The sequence below is a fragment of the Elgaria multicarinata genome, chromosome 6 (genome assembly GCF_023053635.1).
Source record: "Elgaria multicarinata webbii isolate HBS135686 ecotype San Diego chromosome 6, rElgMul1.1.pri, whole genome shotgun sequence".
NCBI classification, from domain to species: domain Eukaryota; kingdom Metazoa; phylum Chordata; class Lepidosauria; order Squamata; family Anguidae; genus Elgaria; species Elgaria multicarinata.
Genome location: NC_086176.1, coordinates 117958020 through 117968940, shown reverse-complemented (window position 1 = coordinate 117968940; position 10921 = coordinate 117958020). Strand labels below are relative to the sequence as shown.

Sequence of the window (10921 nt, the reverse complement as noted above, 5' to 3'; positions counted from 1 at the left end):
TTTCCCCAATGCTGGGACAATGCCGCCTTTCGTAAAGGCGACTTTACAAAATCAAAACACATACAATTAAAATATATAAATAGAAATATACAAAAATTTAATTTTTAATTAAACCAGCTGTAATATTAAAACATTTCAAAATAAAATAAAAGGCAAATGACAATATAAAACCCAGCGCATGAACAGAGGTCCAGATTATTCCCAAAATATCTCCTTTGATTTCCACATGCAGATCTACCTTTTGCCCTGGGAAGGGTTTCTGACGTGAACCCGGAAGTTCCCCACCTAATTGGTGCGACGGGCTCTTCTTCCTTTTTTTTAACTCTATGTGACAGAGATGGTGCTCATACGCATGTGCACGTCACCCTAACTTGCTCCTGAGGCCTGGCCCTTGTTGGGATTGGAAAAAGGCGCCGGGGCGGGGCAGTACGCTCGTTTATCCAATCAGGAGCCGAGCTGTGCCCGGAACCCGGAAAAGGCTCCTCCGTTGGATTCCACGTGGATTTGCTTAGTTCTACCCACGTGGATGCAGAAGCGCTCAGGTAAAAGGTGAGTTCCGGCCGGGCTGCTGAAGATAGCGCGAATGGAGGTGATACTGGGGAGGAGGATCAGGATCCCTAGGGCAGTCTCCCCCTACCTGGTGCTCTCCAGGTATGTTGGACTACAACTCCCATCGTTCCCGTGCTGGGAGTTGTTCTTCCAGCAGATCTGGAGAGCACCAGGTTGGGGAAGGCTGATTCAGTTCATTCATAGAAAAGCAGAGTTGGAAGGGGCCAACAAGGCCATCGAGTCCAACCCCCTGCTCAATGCAGGAATCCACCCTAAAGCATCCCTGACAGATGGTTGTCCAGCTGCCTCTTGAAGGCCTCTAGTGTGGGAGAGCCCACAACCTCCCTAGGTCACTGGTTCCATTGTCGTACTGCTCTAACAGTCAGGAAGTTTTTCCTTTTGTCCAGCTGGAATCTGGCTTCCTTTAACTTGATCCCGTTATTCCGTGTCCTGCACTCTGGGAGGATCGAGAAGAGATCCTGGCCCTCCTCTGTGTGACAACCTCTTAAGGATTTGAAGAGTGCTATCATTTCCTACAGCACCCAGCTAGATCCCTCCAGGAAGCCTATAAGGCGGGTGTGGGGGCGATTGTCTTCCGTTGTTGCCCCCCACCTGCCCCTTGAACTCCAGCAATTGAACGGGGGAGGGGTTGACTTGATGGCCTTATAGGCCCCTTCCTTTTAGCTGTACTGTCTTGTGCACGCTTTTCAGCTCTCCAGAATTCTTCATCGGATCAGCTGGCATAAGAAGCAAGGGATGGGAAGAAACAGAAATGTTGAAAAGTTTTGCCAGATCTTATGGCTGTGCAGTCCCATCCCCTGTCTCATCTTTATGCATGGAAACCATGGACCTGTTCACAAGACACCTTAAACCATGGCTAGACAATGGAACCAGTTACCTAGGGAGGTTGTGGCCTCTCCCACACTAGAGGCCTTCAAGAGGCAGCTGGACAACCCTCTGTCAGGGATGCTTTAGGGTGGATTCCTGCATTGAGCAGGGGGTTGGATTCGATGGCCTTAGAGGCCCCTTCCAACTCTACTATTCTGTGATTTAACCATGGTGAATAATTTATTTGTTTATTTATTTACTACATTTCTATACCGCCCAATAGCCGGAGCTCTCTGGGTGGTTCACAAAAATTAAAAACATTCAAAGTATAAAACAACAGTATAAAACCATAATATAAAATACAATATAAAAGCTCAACCAGATAAAGACAGCAGCAGTGCAAAATTACAAATTTAAAACACCAAGTTAAAATTGATTTATAGACTGTTAAAATGCTGGGAGAATAAAAAGGTCTTCACCTGGCGTCTAAAGGCATGTAATGTAGGTGCCAAGCGAACCTCCTTAGGGAGCTCATTCCACAGCTGGGGTGCCACAGCAGAGAAGGCCCTGCTCCTTCTGGTAGCCACCTGCCTCACTTCCCTTGGCAAGGGCTCCCGGAGAAAGACCCCTGAGGATGACCTTAGGGTCCGGGCAGGTACATACGGAAGGGTCCGGGCAGGTACATAAGGCTTTTTGCTTTTCTCACTATGGTTAAAGCCGTGGTTTAAGGTGTCTTCTGAACGGGGCCATAAACTGTTAGTCCCTTAGAAGTCTTATTTTTAAAAAAGCAGGCTGGTAGCTCCTCCCCCCCCCCCCCCCCGGGTATATTTGCAAGTCTGATCCACTCTTTTATCGTTATCTGTAGATGCCTGAAGATGTCGAGAGGGGTGAAGGTCCGGAGAGAGATGAGGGTGGTGAGGTTCTCGCCGAGGAGGGGGGACCGCGGGGGAAGAAACGGCCTTCAGCCCCCGAAGGCATCTTGCAGCCGGTGAAGCTGTGCAAGGCAGAGCTATACAAGCCGCCCACCAACGAAGAACTGAGCCGCCTGAAAGAGACGGAGAACCTGTTCCATTCCAACCTTCTACGCTTGCAGGTCAGGCTGGGCTGGGGAAGCTGACTTCTCAGGGCGGGGGTGTTCCTTTCGGTGGGATTCCAGTTGCTTAAAGATCCCCTATTTCCTGTTACTCATGTGCACCCCGGCACGTAAGCCAGGCTGCATTTCATTGCAAGCGAGGAGCAACATCGTCTGTGGGCTCTATTCAGAGTTTCCTCTGTATCTCTCTGTTCGCCAGATTGCTCTTTTTCCATGTTTTAAACCTCTGTCCTCACCTCTCCTCGCTCTGGCTCCAGGTGGCCTGCCTCCCCCGTAAGTCCTCAGCTCTTCCAGTGTGCAGCAGAGGTTTCTGATGAGGGCAAGGCACAGGCTACTTCCTCAGGGGTAGGGCAGCTTAGGCCTTATTCTGAGTCCTCCTGGACAGAGGACACAGCCGTGGTTCACAGAATGAGTCCCTGGCGGAACCTCCATGTCCCCAGCCTCGCAGATGTCTCAGGTTACATAAGAACAGCCCTGCTGTTGAACGGATCAGACCAAGGGTCCATTTAGTTCAGCATTCTGTTCACACAGTGGCCAAACAGCTTCACACAGGAAACGCACAAGCAGGACACGAATGCAGCAGTACCTTCCTGCCCATGTTCCCCGGCAACTGGTATACATAGGCCTACTGCCTCTGATACTGGAGGTAGCACATAACCATCAGGACTAGTAGGCATTGATAGCCTTCTCCTCCGGGAATTTCTCTTCCAGGAATTTATAGAATCAGGTGAGGGCCCTTTGACAGTCTAATCAGCTCTTCCAGGAGCTGCAGGTCTTGTCAGCCTACAGAAAGCTTCAGTTGGCTCTAGCTCCCTGCTGTGACAACATTTTCCATTTGTCCTAGTAGGAGAGCTATCCAAGGTCCTACCTTGCTACTAGCTTCCACTTTGGGACCACAGAACGGGACATCAGAATGGGACACCTCAGGGAGGGGCAGTGAGAAGACCTGGCCTGGCCTTTTCCACTCCTTCTTTGCTCACATTGCCGTTTCTTGCTGCTCCCCAATCCAGCTCTGCTGAATGCATATTGCAAGCCCTTGGGCCTTGGTTTGCATCGCTCCGCAGCCCCTGACACAGTGACAAAGGCATTCTAAAAAAAACCCAACCAAATAGCATAGCAGCAATAATCTCTTGTCTCCGTTTTCCCTCCATACAGATAGAGGAGCTATTAAAAGAGGTGACGCTCAAGGAGAAGAGGAAACAGAAAATCGACTCCTTCCTCCACGAAATCAATGCCTTGCTGAGCGAGGTCCCAGGAGGTCCAGAAAGAAACGTACGTCTGAGATGCGTGCAGTTTGCAGCGCGAGCCTATTCGTGTTTGCTCGGGTGTAAGACCCACGGTGTTCAACGAGGCTCGCTTTCAAACAATTGTGTTTAGGATGGCAGCCTTTATCTGGCTTTTGTGACAAGTAGTCAGCTGTCACTAGCCTTCCAAGAGCCTTCTGCTGTGACCTGAGTGTCAGGGAGGAACAGGCCTTGCTGATGGTGTTTTTAAGACAACTGAGATGCCCCATTTCATAGGCAGCTGCCGGCCTTAGGCAGTGGATGAGTAATGGGTGCAGGGTCTGCGGTGGTCTCCAGATGACGCCACGTTGACCATTAATTTGGCAGTTCTGATGTTCAAGTCGTTCCCTTGTAAAAAAAGATGATCATGGTGATCCCTTACGTCAAGAATTAGGAATCTCCGGTCCATGGACCAGATCCAACCCATGGGATCCATCTAACCCAGTATTGTGTAGGAATTGACAGTTCCTCTCTATGATCTGAGATACCAGGCGGCTTCTCTCAGTTCTGTTCCCTGAGATTCTTCTTCAAGCCGAATACCCGAGGAGTCTTCAAATACTTGAAAGGTTGTCACACAGAGGAGGGCCAGGATCTTCTCGATCCTCCTAGAGTGCAGGACACGGAATAATGGGCCCAAGTGACAGGAAGCCAGATTCCGGCTGGACATCAGGAAAAACTTCCTGACTGTTAGAGCAGTACGACAATGGAATCAGTTACCTAGGGAGGTGGTGGGCTCTCCCACACTAGAGGCCTTCAAGAGGCAGCTGGACAACCCTCTGTCAGGGATGCTTTAGGGTGGATTCCTGCATTAAGCAGGGGGGTGGACTCGATGGCCTTATAGGCCCCTCCCAACTCTACTCTTCTATGATTCTATGACTCAGCCTGGGACCATCTACTGCCCCATCCCATAGAAGTGGTGTGACACAACTTTCCCTCAGGTCCGTCTTCCTCTGTCCGCTTTGGGTCAGCTGTCCTCACTGACCCACAAACTTCAATCCCTATATTCACCAGATATAAGAGACACCCAATTGCTTCCCTTTACCCTGGAAATATGAACACTCCTGGTAATCCAGAAAAATGAACAAGACATGGAATTTTATCATGTAAAGCCAAACAAATTAAAGTTTATTTAATAGTCATTCGGTTCTCGGTCTTACCTTGCTTATGCTCCACCTTTTAATTCCCACTGACCAGATGTAGCTTCATCTATTCCTAAGGCCTGATCAGTCTGACTAAATGTCTGCTCTCCTCCTTTATAAGTTTTTTCTCTCTCACACACATAACAAGCCCCTTCCACCGTTCAGTCTCTACCAAACAACTAACCCTAATTAACCTGGGTTCTGCTTAGCACAGCAGATACATATATTCATTAATACAGTTACAGCATGGCAAGCATTGTGATATTGTCACAGATGGTCACGGTATCACTTTACCTTCCTCTTCCCTTCTCTTGGCTGTCTCCTTCTAGATCACTGACCAGACCTGGCTTCCGAAGGGGGTGAGGGTCCCGTTACTGCAGCTGCCGTTCAGCGTGAAGGGCCACTTCCGCTTCCTGCCCCCTGCAGAGGTGAAGGTGGTGGGGAGTTACCTGCTGGGCACCTGCATCAAGCCCGAGATCAACGTGGACGTGGTGCTGGTCATGCCCAAGGTGAGCAACACTTATTTATTTAATTTAATTTATTTCAGCTTAGGTTGATATACCAACTATGCCCGTATCTGGACAGAGATAGCCTAGCTACAGTTATCCATGCTCTGATAACCTCTCGTTTGGATTACTGCAATGCGTTATATGTGGGGCTGCCTTTGAAAACGGTCCGGAAGCTTCAGCTGGTACAAAACAGGGCAGCCCGTTTACTAACAGGGACTGGCCAGCGAGATCATATTACGCCAGTCCTTTTACAACTTCATTGGCTGCCAGTCCAGGTCCGGGCCCGATTCAAAGCGCTGGTATTAACATTCAAATCCCTAAAGGGTTTGGGGCCAGGCTATCTGAAGGAACGCCTCCTCCCATATGTACCTGCCCGGACCTTAAGATCATCCACAGGGGCCCTTCTCCGTGAGCCCCTGCCAAAGGAAGTGAGGCAGGTGGCTACTAGGAGGAGGGCCTTCTCCGCTGTGGCACCCCAGCTGTGGAATGAGCTCCCCAGAGAGGTCCGCCTGGTGCCTACACTATACTCTTTTCATCGCCAGCTGAAGACCTTTTCATTCTCTCATTATTTTAACACTTAATTTTAACTTAAATTTAATTTTTACTGTTCTAACTCTGTATTTTAATCTTATATCAATTTTGCTGCGTGGTTTTATCCTGGTTGTGCTTTTGATACGGTATTTTGTATTTGTGCTTTTAACCTGTTGGTTGTTTTATTATGGTTTTAATTTTTGTGAACCGCCCAGAGAGCTTCGGCTATTGGGCGGTATAAAAATGTAATAAATAAATAAATAAATCTGTAGCCTGAAGGTTTGTTGGTCTGATTAATTCGCATAATAAAGCTTATTGACGGAGATCAACTTCTTAGTTGGGTTGCAAACCCTCCAGGGCAGTTTGGCGCCCGGCATCATCCTTAACTGTATTGTAAATGGGGTGCTGAGGCTGAGAGAGAGAATGGCTTCCTTTAGGCTGGTATCTGATGATGCACACGTGTGTTTCTCCATCATGCATGACTGTCCATTGTATTGTGACTCGGGGTCAAGAGGACCCTTCTATCTTCTACGTAGCCAGAGCGTTGGCCAATCTAATTCAGTATTTTCTGAACCAACATGTGCTGGGGATTAGGGCGGCAATGGCTGTCCAAGGTTTCAGGCAGGGCTCTCCTCCAGCCCTACCTAGAGCTGGAGGGAATCGAACCTGGGACCGTCTGCGTGCAAAGTAGGGGCGCTGCCACTGAGCCACGTCTCAGGGCCTGGGGAGTCGAAGGACAGGTGGATTTGTTACCACAGCTCTGGAACGAATATGCAAAAGAGAGAAAACGCTTACTGGTCACCTCGGATTGTCTGTGAACCTTAAACCAGGTGGTGGAAGATACTGAAGTGTGGTTTCCCCTGTTGTGCAGGCTTGTCCTTGCTTCCCCCACCCCCCTTTAACATAATCTCCCACTGGATTTCTCCTGGTTGCCCGTTTTCAATGCGAAAAGACATTCTTGAATGGAACAAACCATGTCACACAGAGAAGGGCCAGGAATTCTTCTCGATCCTCCCAGAGTGCAGGACACGGAAACATGGGCTCAAGTTACAGGAAGCCAGATTCTAGCTAAACAGCAGGAAAAACATTCTGACTGTTAGAGCAGTATGGCAATGGAATCAATGACTTAGGGAGGTGGTGGGCTCTCCCACACTAGAGGCCTTCAAGAGGCAGCTGGAGAACCATCTGTCAGGGATGCTTTAAGGTGGATTCCTGCAATGAGCAGGGGTTTGGACTCGATGGCCTTGTGGGCCCCTTCCAACTCTATTATTCTTTGAATAAGCCTGTGTGCACCAGTTGCTGGGGAACATGGTTAGGAGGGTGCTGTTGCACCATGTCCTGCTTGTTCATCCCTGGGTTGACCACTGTGTGAACAGAGTGCTGGACTAGAATCATAGAACATTAGAGTTGGAAGGGGCCTACAAGGCCATCAAGTCCAACCCCCTGCTCAGTGCAGGAATCCACCCTAAAGCACCCCTGACAGAGGGTTGTCCAGCTGCCTCTTGAAGGCCTCTAGGGTGGCATGTAGTGTGGCTCTACATGGACCCATGGTCTGATCCAGCGTCGGGGCTCTTCCGACGTTCTTATGATTCTATGAAAACGTGTTATACTTTCTGTACGTTAAAGCAGGGATGTTGAACTTCTTAGCCCAAGGTCCACATTACATTTCATGCTCGCGGGCCGTGTTCCAGAGGTGGGCGGGGCCAGAGGCTAAAATGGTGGAGTCAAAAACACCAGCCTGTTTTAGCTTAATGCTCTGGCTGCCAATAACTAAGCTTTAAGAGAGGCATCTCAAACTTTTACACAATTGGGGGGGGGGACTGCAAAAAAATAAATAAAAAATGGCACCCGGGTCATAGAATCATAGAATAGCAGAGTTGGAAGGGGCCTACAAGGCCATCTAGTCCAACCCCCTGCTCAATGCAGGAATCCACCCTTTTCTTCTGCACCACTATGTTAGAGTGGCATCATCATTTTTATCTGTTATAGTTATATGATTCTGCTGCATTTTTAGGCTGCCTTTCTTCCATGATAGAACTTGGCAGAAGGCACAGAGTTCCTAGGAGGTCTCCTGTCTAGGTGTGGATCGCACCGAGGCGTCCTTCGCTTCGGCCCAGTCACTGGAGCATCTGTTGGAGGATTTTGTGGCTCAGTGGTGCTTTGCATGCAAAAATTCCCAGGTTCGACCCCTGGCAGCATCTTTAGGTAGGGCAGGAAAAACTCCTGCCTGAAGCCCTGGAGAGATGCTGCCAGCCAGCGTTGGCAATACTGAGTTAGATAGACCAGTGGTCTGATTCTAAATAAGACAGCTTCCTTTGATGCCTTGGGTCCATAATGTGCTCTGTGTGTGTGTGTGTGTGTGTGTGTGTGTGTGTGTGTGTATTTTATGGAAGGGGCACACTGTGATGAAGCTATAAACCTAAACCTTCTCCTCATCTCTCATTCTCTCTTACTGTCAATGATGTTACGCTTACTCCGGTCAAGGAAGCTCGTAGTCTTGGCTTTATATTTGATTCCTCACTCTCCTTTATTCCTCATATTGAGGCAGTAGCTAAATCCTGTCGTTTTTTCCTGTATAATATTGCCAGGATTCGACCATTTTTGTCTGTCTCTTCTGCCAAGACTCTCGTTCACGCACTAGTTATCTCTCAGTTGGACTACTGCAACCTTCTTCTCTCTGGCCTCCCTCGTCTCACATCAGTCCGCTGGTCTCTGTCCACCACTCTGCCGCTAAGATCATCTTCTTGGCCCGCCGCTCTGACCATGTCACTCCACTTCTGAAATCTCTTCATTGGCTTCCAATTCACTCCAGAATCCAATATAAACTTCTCCTGTTGACCTACAAAGCTTTTCACGGTCTAGCTCCTTCCTACCTCTCCTCTCTCATCCCACACTATTGCCCCGCTCGTGCTCTTCGCTCCTCTGATGCCATGTTTCTCGCCTGCCCAAGGGCCTCTACTTCCCTTGCTCGGTTTCGTCCATTTTCTTCTGCTGCCCCTTACGCCTGGAACGCTCTTCCAGAACATTTGAGAACTACAAGTTCAACCGCAGCTTTTAAAGCTCAGCTAAAAACTTTTCTTTTTCCTAAAGCTTTTAAAACTTGATTTTGTTCTGACTTTTATACCGTTAGTTTTACCCTACCCAGTGCCTGCTTACCGTACCCTGTGCCTGTTTGCATTCTCTTCCCCTCCTTATTGTTTTACTATGATTTTATTAGAATGTAAGCCTATGCGGCAGAGTCTTGCTATTTACTGTTTTACTCTGTACAGCACCATGTACATTGATGGTGCTATATAAATAAATAATAATAATAATAATAATAATAATAATAATAATAATAATTATAATAATAAGCCCTGGAGAGATGCTGCCAGCCAGTGTTGGCAATACTGAGCTAGATAGACCAGTGCTCTGATTCTAAATAAGACAGCTTCCTTTAATGCCTTGGGTCCATAATGTGCTCTGTGTGTGTGTGTGTGTGTGTGTGTGTGTGTATTTTATGGTAGGGGCGCACTGTGATGAAGCTATAATTTACGTTGATGGAGGATTTAACATTTGTTTTTTAAGTGGTATATTTTATGCACCATCTCCGTCTGTTAGGAGATCTTCCAAGACAAGGATCACCTTAACCAGCGTTACCACCGCAAGCGGGCGCTCTACTTGGCACACGTCGCCCACCATCTGGCCCAGAAGAAGCTCTTTGCCAGCGTGAAGTTTGCCTACATGAACGGAAACCATCTTAAGCCCGTTGTGCTCTTGCAGCCGCAAGGTGAGGGTGGCTTTCTGCACGACTGCCCCGGGCCCTCTCTCGTTTATATAGAGCAACCCTATGGAAAGGAGGACAGGGCTCCTGTATCTTTAACAGTTGCAGAGAAAGGGGAATTTCAGCAGGTGTCATTTGTGTATATATGGAGAACCTGGTGAAATCACCTCTTCATCACCATAGTTAAAGGTGCAGGAGCTATACTAGAGTAATCAGATACAAAAGAAGTCAGGGCTCCTGCAGCTTTAACGGTTGTGATGAAGAGGGAATTTCACCAGGTGCTGCATGCCTACAAATGACACCTGCTGAAATTCCCTTTTCTATACAACTGTTAAAGATACAGGAGCCCTGTCCTCCTTTGAATATGGTCACCCTAGCCATATGTAGAGGAGGAGAGGCCTCCTGTACATTTAACAGTTGCCTAGAAAAGGGAATTTCAGCAGGTGTCATTTGTATATATGGAGAACCTGGTGAAATTCCGCCTTCATCACAGCAGTTAAAGGTGCAGGAGCTATACTAGAGTGACCAAATTTAAAAGAGGGCAGCTTTAACTGTTGTGATGAAGAGGGAATTTCACCAGGTTCCCCATATATATACAAATGACACCTGCTGAAATTCCCTTTTCAATACAACTGTTAAAGATACAGGAGCCCTGTCCTCCTTTTCATAGGGTCATCCTAATTTATAGCCCATTTTGTTCTGTGAGAGGATAACACGCTCACTAATCTGTGAGAGGTTAGCGAGCGTGTTTAAACTGTGGTAATGTAGCTGCCCTGTTTAGGAATGGTTCGCATGACACGCTAAGCCATAATGTTTAGCTCAAAATGCTTCACCACCTTGGCTTAGCATGTCGTCGTTGATAGAAGGATAGAAGATGAAAGCAGGTGAGCAGCTCCTAACCACGGTTTGCCAGTTTTGCATTTGGAAGCTCCAACCATGGTTTGGGCCTTAAACTGTAACAAGTGCAAACCATGGTTTGGTGTGGCACCTGAATCGAGCCCAGATGTGACTGCCGTTGGAACGAAAGCAGGGCGGATTGGTTGTACCCTTGGGATTACTTAGCTTTGATTTTTGTTTACCACGATTCTTGTAATGCAGTGGTGGGGAATTTCAGGCCCGGGGGCCAAATCTACTCCTCCAGGAGTTGCCAGAAGGCCACGCCCCCTTCTCCTTTCCCCCAAGTGCCGGTGGTTTGGTGGCTTCCTGACTTTGGCGCAGTTCCTCCT

General features: G+C 48.1%; 1 protein-coding gene across 1 annotated transcript in view; it reads left to right on the top strand.

The window, feature by feature from the left end:
* The first annotated feature begins 477 nt into the window (after nt 1–477).
* NOL6 (nucleolar protein 6) overlaps nt 478–10921 on the top strand; it is an 83903-nt gene continuing 73459 nt past the window's right edge. The window contains exons 1-5 of the mRNA XM_063128311.1: nt 478–549; nt 2243–2470; nt 3626–3742; nt 5222–5401; nt 9533–9701. Of these exons, the coding sequence (XP_062984381.1) occupies nt 2243–2470; nt 3626–3742; nt 5222–5401; nt 9533–9701 (694 nt within the window). The 5' untranslated portion in view covers nt 478–549. The remainder of the gene's footprint in view (nt 550–2242; nt 2471–3625; nt 3743–5221; nt 5402–9532; nt 9702–10921) is intronic.